At 48.0% G+C, this 26,774-nt stretch overlaps 1 protein-coding gene across 1 annotated transcript in view; it reads left to right on the top strand.

Moving 5' to 3' along the window:
- LOC149428566 (cilia- and flagella-associated protein 337-like) overlaps positions 1-26,774 on the top strand; it is a 51,411-nt gene that overhangs the window by 10,579 nt on the left and 14,058 nt on the right. The window contains exons 4-19 of the mRNA XM_089667250.1: positions 6,630-6,876; positions 9,907-10,047; positions 10,241-10,363; positions 11,175-11,346; positions 11,997-12,043; positions 13,389-13,526; positions 13,855-14,043; positions 14,120-14,311; positions 14,437-14,694; positions 15,191-15,355; positions 15,536-15,685; positions 15,944-16,128; positions 20,343-20,417; positions 20,505-20,635; positions 22,450-22,595; positions 22,785-23,002. Of these exons, the coding sequence (XP_089523376.1) occupies positions 6,630-6,876; positions 9,907-10,047; positions 10,241-10,363; positions 11,175-11,346; positions 11,997-12,043; positions 13,389-13,526; positions 13,855-14,043; positions 14,120-14,311; positions 14,437-14,694; positions 15,191-15,355; positions 15,536-15,685; positions 15,944-16,128; positions 20,343-20,417; positions 20,505-20,635; positions 22,450-22,595; positions 22,785-23,002 (2,577 nt within the window). The remainder of the gene's footprint in view (positions 1-6,629; positions 6,877-9,906; positions 10,048-10,240; positions 10,364-11,174; positions 11,347-11,996; positions 12,044-13,388; positions 13,527-13,854; positions 14,044-14,119; positions 14,312-14,436; positions 14,695-15,190; positions 15,356-15,535; positions 15,686-15,943; positions 16,129-20,342; positions 20,418-20,504; positions 20,636-22,449; positions 22,596-22,784; positions 23,003-26,774) is intronic.

Here is a 26,774-nt window from a genome sequence, read left to right as displayed (position 1 = left end):
GCGCTTTGATGCAATCCGCCCTGTTTTTTAACCGGGTGTCTATTCCCCTTGATTCACAGATAGTCTGCAAATCGGTTGTTGAGTAGGCTTCATAGTTGGAAACAGAAGGAGCTGGGGTGAAGCAGGGAGAAGGGAGAGGTAGAGGTAGAGGCTGAGGCATAGAGACAGAAGACACAGAAGGTATGTCAAGAGTGACGTCACTAACAGAAGAGACAGGTGCAGTTATACTTATCTCAGCCACTGTTGGTTGTTGGGGAACCCCAGCAGACCCTGATCCTGCCTGCCTTAGTAGAGTCAGCCCTGAAAGAGCTTCCTCCACCTCTGACACCGGATCCTCCTGTTTTATTCCCTCTGGAGGCCAGGTATACATCACCTGGTTCTTCCGGACAGACACCAGTTTATGTATGCCTTGCTTCCCTAATCGGATTGACCTGTGAAGCCATAGCTGTGCGATCTCTAGTTCTGACGCCTGCATCCGTGGTCCAAATTCAGAGATGAATTTTTCCCACCTCCATGCGTCAAATGTACCTTCCCGGGGAATTTCCCATCTGGTACCCTTCGACCATTTATTCCACCTTTTGAGGGGTTCTGTAGACTTCCCCCCCAAACTCACCTTCATCAGTTGTGCAGCTGTCCTTACCCTGAAGAGGGCTGGTTCCCCCTCTCTCTTCATGGACTGACTACTGCCCATCGTGACTAGTCACTGGTATATATCCCGCGTCCGGGTACCTGTTTACCCCCTGGAGCACTCGGTGGGATCCTACCGAGAGGCCTGATTCCACCACTTTCCCAGCACAGCGTAATTTATGTGATACTTATCGATCACCCGAAGCGCATCAAGTGGCGGTCAGACTGAGAGCACACCTCCCACTCCCACAGCGCAATTTGTGTGATCCTGACCACCCGAAGTGTTTGTGGTAACCAGGACTTCCCTGGACCGCCCACTCGCACAGCGTAATTTATGTGGTTCTCATCACCCACTGTGTTTGGCAGGCCACACCGCACAATGATGAAAGTGGCTTTTCTCTCCCTGCACACAGTAGCTAACACAAGTCAAAACAAAAAGAGGGGTTCTTGGATGTTACTTAGGGGTCACTGGTTGGGCAGAAACCTGCTAACTGACCTTTAGGAAATTTGTGTAAAAAGAAAAAAAACTTTCCTAATACACACAGAAAAACCCTTTTTCAACCTGAAAAACTGTTAAAAAGGACAAAGTGGATCCTTATGAAAAACACGGGACGTTTCACAGTAAAACAATTACACAGAGGTAAACCGAAAAACTGCGCCAAAAGTAACCTTGTTGCTGACTCAAAAATCACTCCTATCAGCACCGCTAAACGATCCACGTTATACACGCAATCTTTACTGCAACCACCTAGAACCGTTTACACAAAAAGTCTGCTGGACGTGAAACACGCGACACAGCAGCTTAAAACAAACCCGCTTTACAATAAGGAACTACTTTTAACAGGAAAAACACAAGAAAAACATAATCACTATACAAGAAATCTATGTGCAAAAACCCAGACTTCACCGCGCTCATTAAATGTGGAACACGTGAAGGGAAAACTCGCTTAATACACTTTAAATTGGCTGGCAATACGCAAATTTAAAGCTAAAAGCAAACAAATGAAACTGTAAAAAATTTGGATTAAAAACACAATATGGGTCAAATGCATATAGGAAACTTCATGCACATTGCATAGAGATTACTGCACATTTGGTAGCCAACAAAATGGCCACCAAACAAAAGGAGTCCATGTGGTTTGTCAAGAAGATGACCCCCCACAGAGGAGCACATGGCAGATACTAGAATGACCCCCCACAGAGGAGCATACGGCAGACTCTAGCCTCAAAATTGCCTCTTACATAAAACAGACTTTTAGACAGAACATACACTGGACAATTACACAACAATATGAAGTACACATACAACACAATTTGGGCACAATCACAGAACGGACATAAAACACCAACATATCACACTAACATGCACATGTAACAAAAAGGACCCCCTGCTGCATGCTTGCTGGGAGCAGTGGTACCACAAAACATTGTACAGACCACATAACACAGATCTTACAACAGTTAACAATTAACCTAAGCCTTTCAGCACTGTAATAATTACCTCACGTGGAGGGGGGTAAAGCAATCACCACAGTACCTACAACCCGCAAATACTTACCTAACACTATGCAACAACTTTTACCCACTAAAACATATACCCGTTTAATTTTTGGTTGGAAGATTTTTTAAACTTGACCAAATCCAGCCAACCAAAACCCCCCCCTCTGCTGCGTTCCGCAGAGACAAACCCTTGTCTTTCACCCACAAATCAAGAGTTTAGGACAAAAAATGAGGTCCTTGTTAAGCGGTATTTCTTGTTAGCTAACAGAGAGCGAAATCAGCCACACGAACACGCAAAAAGCGATCCTCTTAATGGCAGAGAGACCTGAAATGTGCCGGCATACTTTTTGCTAGTTCATGATGGCCATTCCCCCCTCGTTCTTGGTTAGCTACGCAAGAATACGCGTTAGTATCCACCAGGCTCGCCAAACTGTCTTGGAAATTCGCTTTAACGAATTTCTCCTTACCGTGAGTACTCGCAGTTGGATGCGCAGAAATCCCCCATAAAGCTGTGCGAATCTCGCTTACCACGACTGCAGCCAAACTACACGATTCCTGCCCATCCAAATACTTTGGTTCTGTTGAATTTGTGGGTGATGGAGCTCCGTTACCCTGGAATGATCACACGACACTCTAAGGCTGGTTGCAACTCACATAAGGGCCGGCTTTAGGCTCAGCTCTCTGTTTTATTAAAAATACACACACGCCCCCCACATGAATAAAGTCAAACCCCTCCCACCGAACAATGCAATGGGGAGTACCTATACACAGGATGTACATTCCAATTGGAGCATAGCCTTTGCTATTATCTATCACTGGTCCTCCCCCATGAACCTTCTGAGGTCAGCAGACTTCCTCCCCTTCCCCCCTATGAGCCATCTGAGGTCATATTTCCTGTCCTACTAGCTTCTATTGGTATGTAAAATTCTCTGCACAAGCACTCCCTAAAAATATCAGTCTGTACCTGGATGGGCCCGATACGATCTTTATTAAAACACATCCATCCGAGATACAGTTCAGATTAGTAATGGGTTGTAAGATATACATAAGCCTACACGCGGAGTTCACACCGCTTGCGCCTTGCGTTATGAAGCCCACGTGGTACCATGCTGCTGATATGTGGATACAGGCCCGCGTGATACTAACAGCGGCATTCGCATGGAATGCCGTGGTGGTATACATGCCGGTCTATAAGCGCAGATCTGCCATCTCATCCATTACCAAGCCGAGTACTGTAATACATACATTGTACATGCGCATGGCCCAATTGCAGCCTTCAGAGCTTTAATTAAGCCACACGAGAGACATATGAATAACACGAATATATGACACATTTAAAGTTCGACCAATAATACAAAATTTCCATGACAACACGCTTCCTATTCTGGGGGCTCTACGTGTCCTCTCCTCTCTCTGTAGACACGCTTCCTCTTCTGGGGGCTCTACGTGTCCTCTCCTCTCTATAGACACGCTTCCTCTTCTGGGGGCTCTACGTGTCCTCTCCTCTCTCTCTGTAGACACGCTTCCTATTCTGGGGGCTCTACGTGTCCTCTCCTCTCTCTCTGTAGACACGCTTCCTCTTCTGGGGGCTCTACGTGTCCTCTCCTCTCTCTGTAGACACGCTTCCTCTTCTGGGGGCTCTACGTGTCCTCTCCTCTCTCTGTAGACACGCTTCCTCTTCTGGGGGCTCTACGTGTCCTCTCCTCTCTCTGTAGACACGCTTCCTCTTCTGGGGGCTCTACGTGTCCTCTCCTCTCTCTGTAGACACGGTTCCTCTTCTGGGGGCTCTACGTGTCCTCTCTCTGTAGACACGCTTCCTCTTCTGGGGGCTCTACGTGTCCTCTCCTCTCTCTATAGACACGCTTCCTCTTCTGGGGGCTCTACGTTTCCTCTCCTCTCTCTGTAGACACGCTTCCTCTTCTGGGGGCTCTACGTGTCCTCTCCTCTCTCTGTAGACACGCTTCCTCTTCTGGGGGCTCTACGTGTCCTCTCCTCTCTCTGTAGACACGCTTCCTCTTCTGGGGGCTCTACGTGTCCTCTCCTCTCTCTGTAGACACGCTTCCTCTTCTGGGGCTCTACGTGTCCTCTCCTCTCTCTGTAGACACGCTTCCTCTTCCGGGGGCTCTACGTGTCCTCTCCTCTCTGTAGACATGCTTCCTGTTCCGGGGGCTCTACGTGTCCTCTCCTCTCTCTGTAGACACGCTTCCTCTTCTGGGGGCTCTACGTGTCCTCTCCTCTCTCTGTAGACACGCTTCCTCTTCTGGGGGCTCTACGTGTCCTCTCCTCTCTGTAGACACGCTTCCTATTCTGGGGGCTCTACGTGTCCTCTCCTCTCTCTGTAGACACGCTTCCTCTTCTGGGGGCTCTACGTGTCCTCTCCTCTCTATAGACACGCTTCCTCTTCTGGGGGCTCTACGTGTCCTCTCCTCTCTCTCTGTAGACACGCTTCCTATTCTGGGGGCTCTACGTGTCCTCTCCTCTCTCTGTAGACACGCTTCCTCTTCTGGGGGCTCTACGTGTCCTCTCTCTGTAGACACGCTTCCTATTCTGGGGGCTCTACGTGTCCTCTCCTCTCTCTGTAGACACGGTTCCTCTTCTGGGGGCTCTACGTGTCCTCTCTCTGTAGACACGCTTCCTCTTCTGGGGGCTCTACGTGTCCTCTCCTCTCTCTATAGACACGCTTCCTCTTCTGGGGGCTCTACGTTTCCTCTCCTCTCTCTGTAGACACGCTTCCTCTTCTGGGGGCTCTACGTGTCCTCTCTTCTCTCTGTAGACACGCTTCCTCTTCTGGGGGCTCTACGTGTCCTCTCCTCTCTCTGTAGACACGCTTCCTCTTCTGGGGGCTCTACGTGTCCTCTCCTCTCTCTGTAGACACGCTTCCTCTTCTGGGGCTCTACGTGTCCTCTCCTCTCTCTGTAGACACTCTCTGTAGACACGCTTCCTATTCTGGGGGCTCTACGTGTCCTCTCCTCTCTCTGTAGACACGCTTCCTCTTCCGGGGGCTCTACGTGTCCTCTCCTCTCTGTAGACATGCTTCCTGTTCCGGGGGCTCTACGTGTCCTCTCCTCTCTCTGTAGACACGCTTCCTCTTCTGGGGCTCTACGTGTCCTCTCCTCTCTCTGTAGACACGCTTCCTCTTCTGGGGCTCTACGTGTCCTCTCCTCTCTCTGTAGACACTCTCTGTAGACACGCTTCCTGTTCCGGGGGCTCTACGTGTCCTCTCCTCTCTGTAGACACGCTTCCTCTTCCGGGGGCTCTACGTGTCCTCTCCTCTCTGTAGACATGCTTCCTGTTCCGGGGGCTCTACGTGTCCTCTCCTCTCTGTAGACATGCTTCCTCTTCCGGGGGCTCTACGTGTCCTCTCCTCTCTGTAGACACGCTTCCTATTCTGGGGGCTCTACGTGTCCTCTCCTCTCTCTGTAGACACGCTTCCTCTTCCGGGGGCTCTACGTGTCCTCTCCTCTCTGTAGACATGCTTCCTGTTCCGGGGGCTCTACGTGTCCTCTCCTCTCTCTGTAGACACGCTTCCTCTTCTGGGGGCTCTACGTGTCCTCTCCTCTCTCTGTAGACACGCTTCCTATTCTGGGGGCTCTACGTGTCCTCTCCTCTCTGTAGACACGGTTCCTCTCCGGGGGGCTTTGTGTGCTCCATATTGGATGCTGTATGAGGAGAAAAGTGGGTTGACTGATGAAGCTGGCCCCACACAGATATTGTAAACAATCTTTGGTGTGACAATTCTTAGTCTGTTGACTTGACGAAGATCACCCAGAGATACTTCAACGTTTAGTTTGGATTGTACTGCGTGAATAGCACATTCACTCTTAGCAGTTTGTTCATTTCAGATGAGTTTGCAGTCTGGCTCTTTGGGATTTTCTTGCCGCTGTGGTCGAATATGAACATTGATGTGACCCCACTAATGATTAAAAACATGAACAAACGTTCTGCTGCTAGTGTATGACCAGCTGAGTGTTGTCTGATCATCCAGACAATTTCTCCATTCCCTCATCAATACAGTCTGTGTAGATGGGGGAATCCCTTCCACCGCACTTTTGTGTTCTGCCGGTGCGCAGCCTTCCCAGGTGACAGAACACAATGGTCACTGTCAGCTGCTATAGTCACCAGCAGTGATTGAATGCAAAAAATCAGGCTGGTTGTACTAAATTTGATGGATGGATGGACTTCAGTACAACCATCCTGCCCATTGATGGATCCAATCTCTGCCGATCCCTGCTGAACCAACCGAGATTTAATCCATCTAAGGCTGACTGGGCCCCATTGTTTCATAGCCTTCCGTTATGTGAGGACACTCGAGGATTATATACAATGGGTTATGAAGGTGACTTGTATCCTAGATGGATTCTCTGCAGGTGGAGAGGATTTTTTTTTTTTTTTTTAGGGATTACAGTTAGTGAAGATAATGAGCATTAGTCTGATCCTTTATTTCTGTATAGTCAGAGTTCTGATTCCATCAGTTAAACTTCAGATTTTCTCTGGTGATCCAGCTTTGATCGGACCGAGAATACACGGCTGGAGGAGAAGTTCCACTTGGACGACTTGCTGCTCTTAGAAGAAATTTTTGCCAATCACAACCGGCATGAAGAGAAGGCTGAAGAGACTGAGGGAAGGAAAAAAGTTCTGGTAGGCCCTCAGCTGGCTGGTAATATGACCCTGAAAGAGTTTCAAAAGGTTCTGTCTGACCTGTTTGGGTCAAAGTTCTGGGATGACGGCATGGAGCTTCTGTTTAACAAGGTATGAAGAATATTCTTCTATAACTTTTTATATATCAGTATTAGAGGCTGGATCTGTCTGTAGATCCACTCTAATGGAGGCTGGACCTGGGTGTGGACCCTCTGCAGTGCAGGCATGGCCTGGCTGTGGATCCCCTGCAGTGGAGGCTGGACCTGGGTGTGGACCCTCTGCTGTGCAGGCATGGCCTGGCTGTGGATCCACTGCAGTGGAGGCTGGACCTGGGTGTGGACCCTCTGCAGTGCAGGCATGGCCCGGCTGTTGATCCACTGCAGTGGAGGCTGGACCTGGGTGTGGACCCTCTGCTGTGCAGGCATGGCCCGGCTGTGGATCCACTGCAGTGGAGACTGGACCTGGGTGTGGACCCTCTGCTGTGCAGGCATGGCCCGGCTGTGGATCCCCTGCAGTGGAGGCTGGACCTGGGTGTGGACCCTCTGCTGTGCAGGCATGGCCTGGCTGTGGATCCACTGCAGTGGAGGCTGGACCTGGGTGTGGACCCTCTGCAGTGCAGGCATGGCCCGGCTGTGGATCCCCTGCAGTGGAGGCTGGACCTGGGTGTGGACCCTCTGCTGTGCAGGCATGGCCCGGCTGTGGATCCCCTGCAGTGGAGGCTGGACCTGGGTGTGGACCCTCTGCTGTGCAGGCATGGCCTGGCTGTGGATCCACTCCAGTGGAGGCTGGACCTGGGTGTGGACCCTCTGCTGTGCAGGCATGGCCTGGCTGTGGATCCACTCCAGTGGAGGCTGGACCTGGGTGTGGACCCTCTGCAGTGCAGGCATGGCCCGGCTGTGGATCCACTCCAGTGGAGGCTGGACCTGGGTGTGGACCCTCTGCAGTGCAGGCATGGCCCGGCTGTGGATCCCCTGCAGTGGAGGCTGGACCTGGGTGTGGACCCTCTGCAGTGCAGGCATGGCCCGGCTGTGGATCCCCTGCAGTGGAGGCTGGACCTGGGTGTGGACCCTCTGCAGTGCAGGCATGGCCCGGCTGTGGATCCCCTGCAGTGGAGGCTGGACCTGGGTGTGGACCCTCTGCTGTGCAGGCATGGCCCGGCTATGGATCCCCTGCAGTGGAGGCTGGACCTGGGTGTGGACCCTCTGCAGTGCAGGCATGGCCCGGCTGTGGATCCACTGCAGTGGAGGCTGGACCTGGGTGTGGACCCCCTGCAGTGGAGGCTGGACCTGGGTGTGGACCCTCTGCAGTGCAGGCATGGCCCGGCTGTGGATCCCCTGCAGTGGAGGCTGGACCTGGGTGTGGACCCTCTGCTGTGCAGGCATGGCCCGGCTATGGATCCCCTGCAGTGGAGGCTGGACCTGGGTGTGGACCCTCTGCAGTGCAGGCATGGCCCGGCTGTGGATCCACTGCAGTGGAGGCTGGACCTGGGTGTGGACCCTCTGCAGTGCAGGCATGGCCCGGCTGTGGATCCACTGCAGTGGAGGCTGGACCTGGGTGTGGACCCTCTGCAGTGCAGGCATGGCCCGGCTGTGGATCCCCTGCAGTGGAGGCTGGACCTGGGTGTGGACCCTCTGCAGTGCAGGCATGGCCCGGCTGTGGATCCACTGCAGTGGAGGCTGGACCTGGGTGTGGACCCCCTGCAGTGGAGGCTGGACCTGGGTGTGGACCCTCTGCAGTGCAGGCATGGCCTGGCTGTGGATCCCCCGTCTTCCTCTTGGCGTACATGTTGTATCCCTCTGTTCTTCCACAATAAGTTTTACTGGCAGCACCAAATACATTGGGATGACCTCAGGCTGCGGGCGCTTAGTCTGCATGGTCTCAGGCTCTCTGCAGTGACTGGGAAGGGATTTTTCATTCATTCTGACTTTTTATTTTTAATTGTTAATTATGTCCTTTGCCCAAGATTACCGAACACGGGATGGATGTTGAGTTACTTCTTTATTTACTTTTCAGATTTCTGGAAAACTGAAATATAGATTTGTCTCAGTTGCTAATTAAGACCTTGCCCCTAGTCTGATCATTTGGGTTGTAGACACAAGCTGAATGGCCATAGAGGGTAGGTCTCTGCAGGGGTGAGGGGGGCACCACACACTACAGGGTAGATCTCTGCTGGGGGGAGGGGGGCACCAATCAAAAGATCTGACCCCTCTCTGATACTGGATTGTTAAAATGCTCATACAAATTGTACATTGACCTTTCCGGGGTGGATTATGATGTAATATGTTTCTGAAAATAAGCAGAAATATGGCCGGAACCAGTTCTGGCTGTGTGGCGACATCCTCTCTGAATTGGTCAGGCCACATTGTTGGCAGTTTTGGAAGAACAAGGTGCTGTGGAGATGTTGCTGACCTCATGGCTTGGCCTGCTCCTTTGTTGGTCGGTAAGGCTTTATGGTGGTATGAATTGGAGCTGCTATCTTTATAGGCGATCCCAGTGTGATAGAACCATTTTCTGTACTGAGAACAAGTAGTAAAATCCTCTGTTGGAGGGAAAACACTGTTCAAGTTGCTCTGATTGACTTGGGGTTTTAGGTGGTGCCGTGGTCTTCTGAGGGCATGGAAGGTTCTGCTTGCCTTATCTTTCAAGACCTCTAACATTTCATATCTTCCTGTTTTTTTTGTTTCTAGGCTGAGTGTATACGTAGCTGTTAGGGTGTTGAAGGTTAAGGGAACACTCTTGTGTTCTTCCTTTGGAACACCATGTGTTTTTGTTTTCTTTGCGTTGATAGGTAGTGCCAATGAGGCACTATATTTCTCCACCAGTTCCAGGCCTCTCTCTGTTGGTGACATTAGTAGGTCATCCATACAGCAGTTACGTTGAGCCAGTCCAGGTTCTGGGGAAGATTATGGAGCTGCAGCCAGTTCGTAGAAGTTGAAGAGGGTTGGACTTGGACGGGCCAGTCCAATGTGCTCAGTACTTCTCACATTCATCTCTACACTGCAGCTGTTCTCGCTGTATGAACTCTTGATGATATCATGTTTGATGAACAGGCCTGGGTAACACACTGAAATAAAGGCCTTGCCTATCTCTCCCCCATCTCTCTTCCTTGATCTCCTCCTCTCTTCTCCATCTCTCCTGCAGGTTGACACCTCATGTGATGGTTTCATTGACTGGAGTGAATTTTGTACATATATGTTGCTGCAGTACAAGGAAAGAGACTTGATGATGCAAAAGGCAACCTTTTTGGCCGAGCCCATTATACGTCTCTGCACCCACAGTAAGGTCAGTATAGAACTCTTCAGTAGAGAGATCAACGCCCACATGTCCGTTTAATGGCACCCTCAGCAGGAACTGTCTGGCACACCTTAGTCATGAATTGCTGAGTGGGTGCTCTGGGGGTGTCCAAAACCAGAAATATGATAAATTGGTCACAGAGTTCCATGTTCTGTCTCTATAACCTTTTTTTTCTCTCTAGCAAGAGCCCATCTGCCGAATCCTGGCCATCAGTAACCCCCCACCGTTATGGTTCATGAGTGTCAGCAAAGGAGGGATTCTCACTGCATGGGACAGCAGCCTGCACCAATTGAAGTCTTATGAGGTACATTACACGGGGGCAGGTTACCTTTTATGTCCCACCATGCACAGTACACAGGAGCAGAATACAACACAGCTTTTAGTCTCCATCAGACTCTCTTTATTAAACGTTAGGATTATGTCCATGGTATCAGTCAGTGAAGGTCTTGGGTAACAAGCATTCTCTGGACTGTGTGGGGCCACGCTGGCTGGGGTGGTGAAGGGCTGTGTGGGGCCACGCTGGCTGGGGTGGTGAAGGGCTGTGTGGGGCCACGCTGGCTGGGGTGGTGAAGGGCTGTGTGGGACCATGTTGGCTGGGATGGTGGAGGACTGTGGGGCCGTGTTGGCTGGGATGGTGGAGGACTGTGGGGCCGTGTTGGCTGGGGTGGTGAAGGACTCTGTGGAACCGTGTTGGCTGGGATGGTGGAGGACTGTGTGGGGCCGTGTTGGCTGGGATGGTGGAGGACTGTGTGGGACCATGTTGGCCGTGATGGTGGAGGACTGTGTGGGGCCGGGATGGTGGAGGACTGTGTGGGGCCGGGATGTTGGAGGACTGTGTGGGGCCCTGTTGGGCCATGCTGTATAATGAAGATGGGTCATGCTGTCCTGTGAAAGGTATGACATGCTGCATATTGAGATGTCATGCAGAGATAACTGGCGCCTTGAACGGATTCCATTCACTGATATGTAGACATGGTGTAAAATTGTGTTCAATCACTGAGTGTGTGCTTTCCCCCTGTGCTGGCTAGTCACATGGTGCTGGTGTGATCTGTTCTCAGTAAGAGCTGAAGGTCTGTGTTATAGTGGTAGGGCAACGTTGGTCCTCTACATTGCAGGTCTCTTCTCACACCCAAGACCCTCAGGCTGGGAGGAGAAGGTTCAAGTCTTGGACTACCGATGCCATTTATCTTCCCAATGTTCACAAAGTCACTGTGGCCACCACTAGCCGAAACCTCCACTTCTTCGACATCTCCACCATAAACACATCTGAGGAGTTCTACCTGTGTGGTAAGTATAAAGATTACCGATCCCATACAATGGCGGTGTGACAGACCCAACCGGGACAGGGGCTTTTGGAGGGAACTGCAGGCTAGCCTCTTACCCACTAACCATGGCCCTGGTCGGGTCTGTCACAGGAGGTATGTCTGTCCCTCCCCTGTATGTCTCATCGTCACTGTCAAGGCTGACCCTATACAATGGTTGTATGTCTGTCCCTCCCCTGTATGTCTCATCATCACTGTCAAGGCTGACCCTATACAATGGTGGTATGTCTGTCCCTCCCCTGTATGTCTCATCATCACTGTCAAGGCTGACCCTATACAATGGTGGTATGTCTGTCCCTCCCCTGTATGTTACTCACAGGTAATTAATCCACAAGCTTCTGAAACTGGCAGCCTCCCATTGCTTTCCAAAGGCTGCCTCATACAATCACATGCTGCCCCATTCACAGGTGTGTATGAACACTTACCAATACTAAGCCAGATTTACTAACCCTCATAATAGGATAGAAACATTCCAGCCATAATAAAGGTTTGTCATCACTGTTAGACCGAACCCTCATACATTCTATCTTCTCCGATACATAAGATGTGACATCACCACAATAACATCTGATTATTGCTACAATGTAACCTCACAGCTTTACTTTTGTCCTTCAGCTTTGCAGCATGTCCCCACCTGCTTCTCGTATTGGCACAATGTCAAGGTAATATACACTTCTCTTTTTATTTCCACAGACCCCTGGAAGCCCCTCTCTTTTCCTCCTCCCCTTGAAGCCACCTACTCTTCCCCTTTCTTCCTCCTTTTCTTTTTCCTTTCTTCCTCCTTTCTTTTTCCTTTCTTCCTTCTTTTCTTTTTCCTTTCTTCCTCCTTTTCTTTTTCCTTTCTTCCTCCTTTTCTCCTTTTTCCTTTCTTCCTCCTTTTCTCCTTTTTCCTTTCTTCCTCCTTTTCTCCTTTTTCCTTTCTTCCTCCTTTTCTCCTTTTTCCTTTCTTCCTCCTTTTCTCCTTTTTCCTTTCTACCTCCTTTTTTCCTTTTCCTTTCTTCCTCCTTTTTTCCTTTCTTCCTCCTTTTCTCCTTTTTCCTTTCTTCCTCCTTTTCTCCTTTTTCCTTTCTTCCTCCTTTTCTCCTTTTTCCTTTCTTCCTCCTTTTCTCCTTTTTCCTTTCTTCCTCCTTTTCTCCTTTTTCCTTTCTACCTCCTTTTTTCCTTTTCCTTTCTTCCTCCTTTTTTCCTTTCTTCCTCCTTTTCTCCTTTTTCCTTTCTTCCTCCTTTTCTCCTTTTTCCTTTCTTCCTCCTTTTCTCCTTTTTCCTTTCTTCCTCCTTTTCTCCTTTTTCCTTTCTTCCTCCTTTTCTCCTTTTTCCTTTCTTCCTCCTTTTCTCCTTTTTCCTTTCTTCCTCCTTTTCTCCTTTTTCCTTTCTTCCTCCTTTTCTCCTTTTTCCTTTCTACCTCCTTTTCTCCTTTTTCCTTTCTTCCTCCTTTTCTCCTTTTCCTTTCTTCCTCCTTTTTTCCTTTCTTCCTTCTTTCTTCCTTCTTTCTTCCTCCTTTTTTCCTTTCTACCTCCTTTTCTCCTTTTTTCCTCCTTTTCTCCTTTCTTCCTCCTTTTCTCCTTTTTTCCTCCTTTTTTCCTTTCTTCCTCCTTTTTCTCCTTTTTTCCTCCTTTTCTCCTTTCTTCCTCCTTTTTCTCCTTTTTTCCTCCTTTTTTCCTTTCTTCCTCCTTTTCTCCTTTCTTCCTCCTTTTCTCCTTTTTTCCTCTTTTCCTCCTTTCCTCCTTTTTTCCTCCTTTCCTCCTTTTTTCCTCCTTTCCTCCTTTTCTCCTCCTTTTCTCCTTTTTTCCTCCTTTCCTCCTTTTCTCCTTTCTTTCTCCTTTTTTTCCTTTCTTCCTCCTTTTCTCCTTTTTTACTTTCTTCCTCCTTTTCTCCTTTTTTTTCTTTCTTCTTCCTCTTCTCCTTTTTTCCTTTCTTCCTCCTTTTTTCCTTTTTTTTTCCCCTCCTTTTTTTTTTTCCTCCTTTTCTCCTCTCTTCTTTGTCACTTGGTGTCTTCTTATTCCACAGGCCCCTGGAAGCCCATCTCTTCTCCTGTGGGGGGATGATAAGGGTGGGATTAACTTGTTGTGGCTACTGAAGCCAAGCTCCGGTCTCTTTGCGAAGCCATTCAGCCAGCAGCCGGGACCACACAAGATATACATGCAGGTGAGGAAACCCGAGATTGACAACAGATGGCAAATTTTCTCTCCATATGTCTTCTGCACCACGCGTGTCTATGGAACGGAATAAATTCCCCCACCTTTCTGAGGAACACACATGCATATCAGGATTGGGGATTACAGAATATAGAAGATAATCTGACAAACTAGGAGCTATGAATCCCTGAACTCCATTGGCTGGAGGGGGGAAGGTATATACCTGATTGTAGATGTTTCCGATATCTGACCATGTGGTATTTGTGCCGATGACTTAAACTGAGATATCAGGTGTCATGAATTTTCCCAAATGATCACAATACCTGTTTTTTTTATAGGAATTGAGACATCATAGCAGTTTCCTTAGCTACCAGTCTATCCCTAATGTCCACTCAGAACCTGTGACCAGACTCCTATACATCCCAGGACAGGATCATATCATTTCAGCATCCGGCACCTGGAAGACCTCAGTGGTCATCATGGACATCCATAGACGAGGGAACGTTTACACCTGGAAGATCAGTAAGGTTAGTGGAGTTACACCACTTCTATTTGGTTTTGGCTGTTGGAGGTCATTGTGTGACTCAGCTTGTTGTTCTACAGGGTGTTCAGTGCTTTGACTTCTGCAAGACCATGAACCTGCTGGTAACTGGAGGGCTGGATCACAAAATCAGACTCTGGAACCAGTATGTCCCCACTCGCCCTACTGCTGTCTTCTCAGAGCACACCATGCCCATCCTTGATGTGGTTGTATATGAACCTCTCAGACAAATATTCAGCTACTCGAAGGACTCTGTAAGTATAGACACTTATAGTACAAATACAGTCTGGAGAGTTGTGTGTGTTCCATCAATGTGAGTGCACAGTTGTTGGGTATAATGGTGCAATGTGTGACCGAATGGTTCCCCATCTCTCTACAGGTCCTGAAAGTTTGGGACATCTCCTCACATAGCTGCCTGCAGACACTGGTTCTGAAGTTCCCATGCATCCATCCTGGAAGGACCCAGGAACAAGGACACTTCCCTTTCCTCCTGGTACCATCACCTTCACACTGCTTGCTTGTCTCTTACTGTGACTACATTGCAATGCTGAGACTGGACCATAAATGCTCTGAGGAGACTCTGGTGACACATGAGGCACCACTATCAGCTGTCCTGTACAATGGCTTCTTCCATCAGGTGAGTCCGTCTCATACAGATATGATCTTGAATATAGCGACTCTGTAGAGGTGTGTCTATCCTCTGTCTTGTACAATGATGTCTTCCATCAGGCGAGTCCATCTCATACTGGTCTGATCTCCTGGAATATGGAGACTCCGAGACACATGAGGTGTGTCTATCCTCTGTCTTGTACAGTGATGTCTTCCATCAGCTGATTCGTCTCATACAGGTCTGTTTTCTTGGATAATGAGACTTGGGAGACACATGAGGTATCTCTATCCTCTGTCTTGTACAATGTCTTCCATCAGGTGAGTCGTCTCATACAGGTCTGATCTCCTGGAATATGGAGACTCCGAGACACATGAGGTGTGTCTATCCTCTGTCTTGTACAATGATGTCTTCCATCAGGTGAGCCCGTCTCATACAGGTCTGATCTCCTGGAGTATTTGGTGCAGCTACCCACAAGCTATTATCCTAAGGATGTCCATCCTAACCCTCTGCGTGTTCGTTTCAGGTGGTGACAGCAAGTGAGGACTCCAGCATAGCGGTCTGGGACGTGGAAACAGGCGACAAGTTTCTTCTTCTGAAAAATGCTCATGGCCAGGAGGAGGTCACATGTTTAGCACTGGACACATCGAGGAGAAAGCTGGTCAGCGGAGCCCAGAATGGCACCATCAAGGTATACCTTACACCTTAAGAGGATCAGGTGTATGAATGGCTGTAAGGAATCCAGAAATTAGTACCATAGAATTGTATCCCCCAATATTCTACACATCAACAGAGCCATCTTCCTGTAACAAAGACATTTCATGATTAACTCTTGATTGGGGTTGTACTCCATTTTCATCTATCTTTTTAGATCTGGAACGTCCAGAATGGACACAACCTGCACAGACTTCAGCCAGTGGAAGAAGCTGAGGTCACCTGTGTACTGCCGCTCCGAGAGAACAGGTTCCTCAGTGTTGGCTGGAACAGGAAGATTGTCACCTACAATATCCCGAAAACCGAGGTTAGCTGACTCCATCTTCTTCTCCAGTGTTTATTTCTGCATGTTAGTGGGCAGTCAGCTCTAGCAGATCAGATTTCCCATTTTAGCAGTATAAATGTCCCAGTGATTATCATGGTATTCTGGCTGTCCGTTCCTTTTAGATCTTTAGAATAAATATGTGTCAAGCCTGCAGGTAACATTAATTAATATGTCATCTTGGTTTGGTGATTGAGATATCCTTGAATACACTCATACAATCTCCTCTCACTTTCTCCATAGAACATGTATGTACCAGCGGATGAGTCCTGGAAAGGGGGTCATCTGCATAAGGATGACATCATGGCGGCAGACTATTGCCCGTCTCTGGGTCTCCTGGTAACAGCAAGCTTTGATGGAGAGATCATTGTCTGGAATGTGGAGACACAGAGACTGTATCTGTACTTGAGGAAATGTCCATCACACAGGTAATGTTGACACACTGCGGTCATCCTTGCACCAGGTGGTGCCTATAACATGTGGTACAGCCGGGTCCATCCTGTATATGTTTTATAGATGGGGGGACACCCATACACCGACATCACACTGCACTGGGTGGTCCTCATAGGATGTAGTCTAGCTGGCTCCATCATCATGTATATGTTGGGTTTATAGATGGGGACACCAATACACTGACATCACACTGCACTGGGTGGTCCTCATAGGATGCAGTCTATGTGGGTCCATCATGTATATGTTGGGTTTATAGATGGGGACACCAATACACTGACATCACACTGCACTGGGTGGTCCTCATAGGATGTAGTCTAGCTGGGTCCATCATGTATATGTTGGGTTTATAGATGGGGACACCAATACACTGACATCACACTGCACTGGGTGGTCCTCATAGGATGCAGTCTATGTGGGTCCATCATGTATATGTTGGGTTTATAGATGGGGACACCAATACACTGACATCACACTGCACTGGGTGGTCCTCATAGGATGTAGTCTAGCTGGGTCCATCATGTACAGTCATGGCCGAAATTGTTGGCACCCTTGATATTTTTCCTGAAAATCAAGTATTTCACACAAAAAAGGTATTGCATTAACACATGTTTTGCTATACACATGTTTATTCCCTTTGTATGTATTGGAACAAATATAAAACAGAGGCAGAAAAGCAAATATGACATAATGTCACACAAAACCCCAAAAATGGGCTGGACAAAAGTATTGGCACCCTTAACTTAATATTTGGTTGCACACCCTTTGGAAAACATAACTGAAATCAGTCGCTTCCTATAACCATCAATAAGCTTCTGACACCTCTCACCCGGAATTTTGGACCACTCTTCCTTTGCAAACAGCTCCAGGTCTCTCTTATTGGAAGGACACCTTTTCCCAACAGTAATTTTAAGATCTCTCCACAGGTGTTCAATGGGATTTAGATCTGGGCTCATTGCTGGCCACTTCAGAACTCTCCAGCGCTTCTTTGCCATCCATTTCTGAGTGCTTTTTGACGTATGTTTGGGGTCATTGTCCTGCTGGAAGACCCAGGATCTTGGACGCAAACCCAGCTTTCTGACACTGGGCCCTACAGTGCGACCCAAAATCCTTTGGTAATCCTCAGATTTCATGATGCCTTGCACACAGTCAAGGCACCCAGTGCCAGAGGCAGCAAAACAACCCCAAAACATCATTGAACCTCCACCATATTTTACCGTAGGTACTGTGTTTTGTTCTTTGTAGGCCTCATTCCGTTTTCGGTAAACAGTAGAATGATGTGCTTTACCGAAAAGCTCTATCTTGGTCTCATCTGTCCACAAGACGTTTTCCCAGAAGGCTTTTGGCTTACTCAAGTACATTTTGGCAAACTGTAGTCTTGCTTTTTTATGTCTCTGTGTCAGCAGTGGGGTCCTCCTGGGTCTCCTGCCATAGCGTTTCATTTCATTTAAATGTCGACGGATAGTTCGCGCTGACACTGATGCTCCCTGAGCCTGCAGGACAGCTTGAATGTCTTTGGAACATGTTTGGGGCTGCTTATCCACCATCCGGACTATTCTGCGTTGCAATCTTTCATCAATTTTCCTCATCCGTCCACGACCAGGGAGATTAGCTACAGTGCCATGGGTTGCAAACTTCTTGATAATGTTGCGCACTGTGGACAAAGGCAAATCTAGTTCTCTGGAGATGGACTTGTAACCTTGAGATTGTTGATATTTTGCCACAATTTTGGTTCTCAGGTCCTCAGACAGTTCTCGTCTCCTCTTTCTGTTGTCCATGCTTAGTGTGGCACAGACAGACACACAATGCAAAGGTTAAGTGAACGTCTCTCCTTTTTATCTGCTTTCAGGTGTGATTTCTATATTGCCCACACCTGTTACTTGCCCCAGGTGAGTTTACAGGAGCATCACATGCTTGTAACATTCTTATTTATCCGCAGTTGTGAAAGGGTGCCAATACTTTTGTCCAGCCCATTTTTGGAGGTTTGTGTGACATTATGTCGAATTTGCTTTCTTTCCTCCCTTTTTTTGTTTTGTCCCAATACACACAAAGGGAATAAACATGTGTATAGCAAAACATGTGTTAATGCAATACGTTTCGTGAGAAATACATGATTTCCTGGAGAAATATCAAGGGTGCCAACAATTTCGGCCATGACTGTATATGTTGGGTTTATAGATGGGGACACCCATACACTGACATCACACTGCACTGGATGGTCCTCATAGGATGCAGTCTATGTGGGTCCATCATGTATATGTTGGGTTTATAGAAGGGGACACCCATACACCGACATCACACTGCACTGGGTGGTCCTCATAGGATGTAGTCTAGCTGGGTCCATCATGTATATGTTGGGTTTATATATGGGGACACCCATACACTGACATCACACTGCACTGGATGGTCCTCATAGGATGTAGTCTAGCTGGGTCCATCATGTATATGTTGGGTTTATAGATGGGGGCACCCATACACTGACATCACACTGCACTGGGTGGTCCTCATAGGATGCAGTCTATGTGGGTCCATCATGTATATGTTGGGTTTATAGATGGGGGCACCCATACACTGACATCACACTGCACTGGGTGGTCCTCATAGGATGCAGTCTATGTGGGTCCATCATGTATATGTTGGGTTTATAGATGGGGGCACCCATACACTGACATCACACTGCACTGGATGGTCCTCATAGGATGCAGTCTATGTGGGTCCATCATGTATATGTTGGGTTTATAGAAGGGGACACCCATACACCGACATCACACTGCACTGGGTGGTCCTCATAGGATGTAGTCTAGCTGGGTCCATCATGTATATGTTGGGTTTATATATGGGGACACCCATACACTGACATCACACTGCACTGGATGGTCCTCATAGGATGTAGTCTAGCTGGGTCCATCATGTATATGTTGGGTTTATAGATGGGGGCACCCATACACTGACATCACACTGCACTGGGTGGTCCTCATAGGATGCAGTCTATGTGGGTCCATCATGTATATGTTGGGTTTATATATGGGGACACCCATACACTGACATCACACTGCACTGGATGGTCCTCATAGGATGCAGTCTGTGGGTCCATCATGTATATGTTGGGTTTATAGAAGGGAACACCCATACACCGACATCACACTGCACTGGGTGGTCCTCATAGGATGCAGTCTATGTGGGTCCATCATGTATATGTTGGGTTTATAGAAGGGGACACCCATACACCGACATCACACTGCACTGGGTGGTCCTCATAGGATGCAGTCTGTGGGTCCATCATGTATATGTTGGGTTTATAGATGGGGGCACCCATACACCGACATCACACTGCACTGGATGGTCCTCATAGGATGCAGTCTGTGGGTCCATCATGTATATGTTGGGTTTATAGATGGGGGCACCCATACACTGACATCACACTGCACTGGGTGGTCCTCATAGGATGCAGTCTATGTGGGTCCATCATGTATATGTTGGGTTTATAGAAGGGGACACCCATACACTGACATCACACTGCACTGGATGGTCCTCATAGGATGTAGTCTGTGGGTCCATCATGTATATGTTGGGTTTATAGATGGGGGCACCCATACACTGACATCACACTGCACTGGGTGGTCCTCATAGGATGCAGTCTAGCTGGGTTTATAGATGGGGGCACCCATACACTGACATCACACTGCACTGGATGGTCCTCATAGGATGCAGTCTAGCTGGGTTTATAGATGGGGGGGGGGGGGCACCCATACACCGACATCACACTGCACTGGGTGGTCCTCATAGGATGTAGTCTAGCTGGGTCCATCATGTATATGTTGGGTTTATAGATGGGGGGGGCACCCATACACCGACATCACACTGCACTGGGTGGTCCTCATAGGATGTAGTCTAGCTGGGTCCATCATGTATATGTTGGGTTTATAGATGGGGGGGCACCCATACACCGACATCACACTGCACTGGGTGGTCCTTATAGGATGTAGTCTAGCTGGGTCCATCATGTATATGTCAGATGTAAAGCTGCAAATCACACAAACGCTCACACTGACCATTTAGAAGAGAATACTAATGTGATTTGGTGCTATGATATGCCATGCTGCTCCTAATGTATAAATGGAGGTGTGCGGCGCTCTGTTCACACTCTGTTCAGATCCCATGCACTGTGCACTGACCTCTCTGTTTCTAAAAGTGACATCCACCAGCAGAGTTCCAGGGGAAGACCAGGCAGCCGTTATTGTCAAAGAGGGCGGAGCAGTGACCACAGGTGAGTAATAATTGTGCTCTGACCCTAGTGCAGGTGGTCAGGGACAGGACTGCTTGATGTAACCTCTTGGTTGTTTCTGCCTGGCAGGTACCCCCCGCCGGTGGACCGCCTCCTCTTTCTCCAGCATCGTGCAGCACAGAGAGATGTGGCAATCCTCATCAGTTCAGAGGGTGGAGTCCTGCGCTGGTGGAGTATTTTCACCCCTGACTCCATATTCGGTGATTTTAATAAATGATTCAGGCCTGTTTCTCTGAATATCACATGCAGAATGGCTCAGTGGCCCTACAAGGACACAGAGTCTGAAAGATGAACTTCCTCTCATCAGCATGGAGTTTGCCCAGACCGGTTAGCCTTCTGATTTGGTATTGGGGCTGCTTTGTCTGACAGTATCTGTCAGAAGTCTTGTAATAAATCTTCCATAAATCATACTGGGTGACAAGTGAAGGCAGCTTGGCGTATATCACATGGCTGGGCCTATAAAAGGTTGGTTACAGGTATAATTTGAGAATGAACAACTTAGTCTTGCTGTAACTCGCACAGTCCCATTTCCAGAATCTGATGTAAAAAAAAAAAAAAGGTCCATTGTCTATAATACAAAATAATAATGATGATCTTGTCTTGGAATAGTCGGAGTCTCCTGTACATTAGTCCTTGTTGTCCCCTTGGTTCCATCTCCTGTTAATCACAGTACTAATGATGATCGTGTCTTGGAATAGTCGGAGTCTCCTGTACACATAGTCCTTGTTGTCTCCTTGGTTCCATCTCCTGGTAATCACACTACTAATGATGATCGTGTCTTGGAATAGTCGGAGTCTCCTGTACACATAGTCCTTGTTGTCTCCTTGGTTCCATATCCTGGTAATCACACTACTAATGATGATCGTGTCTTGGAATAGTCGGAGTCTACTGTACACATAGTCCTTGTTGTCTCCTTGGTTCCATCTCCTGGTAATCACACTACTAATGATGGTCGTGTCTTGGAATAGTCGGAGTCTCCTGTACACATAGTCCTTGTTGTCTCCTTGGTTCCATCTCCTGGTAATCACACTACTAATGATGATCGTGTCTTGGAATAGTCGGAGTCTACTGTACACATAGTCCTTGTTGTCTCCTTGGTTCCATCTCCTGGTAATCACAATACTAATGATGATCGTGTCTTGGAATAGTCGGAGTCTCCTGTACACATAGTCCTTGTTGTCTCCTTGGTTCCATCTCCTGGTAATATCACTACTAATGATCTTGTCTTGGAATAGTCGGAGTCTCCTGTACACATAGTCCTTGTTGTCTCCTTGGTTCCGTCTCCTGGTAATCTTGGAGGGGGGATGTGTTGGAGTTTTCAATGTAATAATATTTGATGCAGCACAGTGGCTGGGTGGTTAGCACTTCCGCCTGGCAGTACTAGGGTATTTGGTTCAAATCCAAACCAAGGCACCACCTGCCTGCAGTTTGCATGTTCTCCCTTTGCCTGCGTGGGTTACCTCCAGGTACTCCGGTTCCCTCCCATACTCCAAAGACATGCTGGGAGGTTAAATTGGATTCTGTCTAAATTGTCCCAATGACAATGTTTTTTTTCTGTCCTATCTTCTGGTGATCTAGTCAGGGTCTCTTGTGATCTCTTCTGTCCTGTCCTAAGGTAATCTGGTGATATTGGATTCCTCTCTATAATAAGGGTAACCTTGTCCTGAAAAAGTCGGGGGTCTTGCGTACATAGTTCATGTTGCTGTCTCTTCTGTCCTGTACTCTGGTAATCTGGTGAAATTGGAGTCCATACTATTACTGGTAATCTTATCATGGAATAGTCGGGGTCCCTTGTATGTTGGCCTTGTGAGCCCCTTCTTTCCTGTTTTATGCTAATCTGTTGGGGATTGGAGTTCTCATTCTGATGATCTTGGCTTGGGAAAAGTCAGGCTCCGTTGTACATAGTCCTTGCCTGTTAATCTGGTGGGCTTGGAGTTCTTCTCTCTTGGACTTGTATCTGAGAATGTCTTCCCCTCCCATGTGGTGCTGACCCCTCTCCCATGTTTTCCTCCAGGCTCTTTCTATGCTCCTGGAGAAGCTGATGAGTCGGTGTTTGGTATAGCAAGTGATGACATCAATCGTCTTCTTGTGTCCGGTGACACTGTGGGCTACATCCAGGTTTGGGACATCTCACAGTATGGTCTCCATCCTCAGGCTCAGGTAATTATCACCCTCAGACTCATAACAAAAACACAACTCATCTGGTTGTTGTACTCTACCCGCAGAGGGCACTGTATCCTTACATTTTCAGTTATTAACATTGATTGTCATGATCTGCTGGGGGTGCTGTGGGGTCATGGTGTGTCCCATGTTGGTTGTAGAGCTTTTCATTTCTGAGTTCTTCTACAGATGACAAAGATGAGGCCTCCATTACTGTTCAGCTGGTTGGCACATAACAGCACGGTAGTCAGTTTGATAATCTTCCAGTTTGAGGTGGAATTATTCATAGCCAGCGGCTCTTCTGATCGGACAGTCAAGCTCTGGACCTGGGACGCAAGTTATGTGGGTACATTTGGCCAATCCCGGACCTGGAACCTGAAGAAACCATCCAGCTTCCAGCAGAACATGTAAGAACTTCTCAAAACTCCGGCATCCTAATCAGTCCTTGATCTAGTCACTAGTAAAATCCTGTTCCTTTTCATTCATTGAACAACATGGCCAGATCTTTAAACCATGGCCATTGGGTTTATTAGGACACCTGCAAGAGGTGTAGGATGCTAGGTACAACAAAAAGAAACATACCCTAGGGGCGGCCTCTGCTAATCGACAACAACGTCCCCCCACACCTTCTATCTGCAACACAGATGGATTTTTGTCTTCTATGTGTAGCAATCGTGCACACAGAGATGGATGCAAATCTACATTTTGGCAAAGGCCTCCATTTTGGCAAAGGCCTTGTATCATTTTCTACTTACATAAAAGACTTAGATAAAAACCAGGCATATATTCAGACCTGTTACTTTAATACAAGTCGTCTGATATATTACACCCCCTATCTGACATATACAGGAAAGCAGAAAATTATATCTCCTTAACCGTCACAACAGGTATGTCATATTTCATACCTAGACGTTCAGCAGATGCGTCTGCATATTAATCTTCTAGTGGCCAGGCTGCTAAATGCACCAAGGGTAAGTTATGGGCCATAAAATAAGCTAAGGGATTTTGGTTCTAGCTGGGGTCTCCACCTACACCTCCCTCCCCCAAATGAGGCCATTGGTTCTCTGCTTCAAGGAGACACCCTGCTGAGTTGCTAGAAAAGCTGTTATGCTTGGAGCAGAGAGCTAAGCTGAGTTGAGTTAAAGTTGAAGAAGCTCCCTTTTAACATCTGAACTAACTTTGGGAGAGATGGTATGTGTGTGTGTGTGTGTGTGTGTGTGTGTGTGTATATAATACATCTTTTTCTGTAAATATTTTTATTGCACCCTTTTGACCTTTTAGTAATAAATCTTACTTTCTGAAAGTGTTGAACTGTTTCTAAAGCTCTTGAATGCAAACTAAGAACTCCTGCCTCTAAAGAGCACAAGAGCACTACTGTGTGTGTTTAAACCTCTGTATAACCGGCCTACGGTGACAATGGTATACAGACGATTATTCAACCATTAGTGTTATTGCTGATATTGCCGAGTTTCCTCTTTCTCTGTACAAAAAGGAGGTGGTGGCAGTGTGAAGGGTTAATTGCATAATTAACCTGACCCAGTAACAATTGCATTCAGGCTGCAAGTACATAGATTGTGGTCCATTAGCTGGAAAATATTTGTGCAGAGTGCAGCTGGCGTGGCATTGTTGCGCACGTGATGGCGCGGTTTTAGATTGGCTAGTCCTTTGGTCACGAGTTTGGTGAGAAGGGCTTGGGTCTGACGCCGCGAACGTCACACTATGAACCTGTAGTGCTGGACGGCAAGACAGATATATAGATCCTGGTGTCCCCAGCACTGCCTGCAAGTAGTTCTCTGCCTCAGCGGAATCAATGGTGACAGCTCTGATTTTAGTGGAGTGGCCTGGAGGAAATAACCTCTCAGTGCATGTTTTATTGCAGTACCACAATTGGGTTGCCTACCCATTGAATGTTTTCAGAGGTGCTCACAAGTCCCTGCTTGGCCATTGGAAGGCTGGCACTGCTGTGGGACTACAGGTCCCAGGAGGACTACGGCAGGCTGCGAGTGCTCTTCATGGGATGGGAGCATCGGACAATTTGTAGGTTCTCCCTTTCCCCATGGCTTCTCTTCCCTGGATTTCCCTAGGAGGATGACATCTGCTCCCCTCGGCCCCATGGCTTCCTTTCCCTAGGTTTCCCTAGTAGGGTGATGTGGATGACATCTATTCCCATTGGCCCCATGGCTTCCCTGGGTTTCTTTAGTAGCGTGATGGTGATGACATCTATTCCCCATAGCTTCCCTTCTTTGGGTTTCCCTAGTAGGGTAATGGGGATGACATCTACGCCCCATGACTTCCCTGTGTTTCCCTAGTAAGGTGATATGGATGACATAACCCCCCTCCTTGGCTTTCCTTGGACACCCTTGTAGGGTGATGGGGATGACATCTATTCCCCTTGGCCCCATGGCTTCCCTTCCCTAGATTTCCCTAGTAGGGTGATGGGGATGACATCTATTCCCCTTGGCCCCGTGGCTTCCCTTCTCTGGGTTAAACTAGTAGCATGATGGGGATGACATCTATTCCCCTTGGCCCCGTGGCTTCCCTTCTCTGGGTTAAACTAGTAGCATGATGGGGATGACATCTATTCCCCTTGGCCCAATGGCTTCACCTTCTCTGGGTTTCCCTAGCAGGACAATGTGGATGACATCTATTCCCCTTGGCCCAATGGCTTTCCTTCCCTGGTTTTTCTTAGTAGGGTGATGGGGATGACATCTATTCCCTTTGGCCCCATGGCTTCACCTTCTCTGGGTTAAACTAGTAGCATGATGGGAATGACATCTATTCCCCTTGGCCCCATGGCTTCACCTTCTCTGGGTTAAACTAGTAGCATGATGGGAATGACATCTATTCCCCTTGGCCCCATGGCTTCACCTTCTCTGGGTTTCCCTAGTAGGGCGATGGGGATGACATCTATTCCCCTTGGCCCATTGGCTTCCGTTCCCTGGGTTTCCCTAGTGGGGCGATGGGGATGACATCTGTTCACCTTGGCCCAATGGCTTCCCTTCCCTGGATTTCCCTAGTAGGACGATGGGAATGACCTATTTCCCTTGGCTCAATGGCTTCCCTTACCTGGATTTTCCTAGTAGGGTGATGGGGATGACATCTGTTCACCTTGACCCCCATGGCTTCCCTTCTCTGGGTTTCCGTAGTAGGGTGCTGTGGGTGATATCACCCCCAATACGCTCACAACAGCCATTGAGTGCATTGTTCAGACCCGCATCCAGCCAGTTCCATGCATGGGATGTACACAGTTTGGTGTTTGGACCCTGTACATTGGATGACCTTGCCCTGGCTTTGTTCATAGGATGCCATAAAGCCTTGGATTATATCATTAAGCCGATACAGAACATTCTGTTTGGGAGGGGTATTAAGGTGGTGGATATTAAACAACACAGAAATCCTCATAGCTAAAGATTGCTGCCATGTGATGACCTGTTCTACTTTATTGGAGGAGCCACTCTGACAAGCCCAGAGTATGCCACCCTCATAAGCTTTGTGTCTGTGCCCAGGACCCCCACTTCATTGGACTGACCACATGGTACAGGGAACAAACTAGCAGATTCTCCATCCTGGGAGCAGATCTTTGTTCCAGCCTCAGGAGGAGACACGCCTAGCACAGAACATTCTGGATCTCCTTTTATGTAAGACATGGCTGACGCCCAACACAGAGCCTCCCTTCACTTCACTGCTGAGACATCTGACATTTCCAGGTGAGCTCTAAGCAGAAACACAAACAACACTGACAATGGGCTCTCTCTTCTTTGTTGTACCTGTTGGAGAAGTACAAATACTATGTGTTCATCATGATAGGAATCTACAGTCATTCCGTGCTTCCTGCCTGTGACGGGAGTGACTTTTGGGGGTGGGGGGACCCCTGTCCCTCTTATGTGTAACCCACCCTGTGCCTGTTAGGGGTACAGGGTGGTCTGTCCTGATATTGTGTATTGGTGTGGGGGTTGTTCATTGTTCACTGCCATGTGCTGCATCCTATTCTATTGTGTCTTGCTTGCCAGCAAACTATTATGGGATGTACAGTTGTATTCAAAATACTAGCCGTCAGACATCACTAACCGGATCAATCTCTGTTTTTGGTGGAAATGATATTTCTACATGGCAGATAATTTCCTAGCAGGTGTAGTAGAGTATAAATCCAACGTAAATCCATCGTATAAATCCAACGGA

This window comes from Staurois parvus, unplaced genomic scaffold, assembly GCF_062004578.1.
Source record: "Staurois parvus isolate SC_StPar_1 unplaced genomic scaffold, SC_StPar_1.0 ptg003130l, whole genome shotgun sequence".
NCBI classification, from domain to species: Eukaryota; Metazoa; Chordata; class Amphibia; order Anura; family Ranidae; genus Staurois; species Staurois parvus.
The sequence above is the reverse complement of the archived record's forward strand: the minus strand, read 5'-3'. Positions and strand labels throughout refer to the sequence as shown.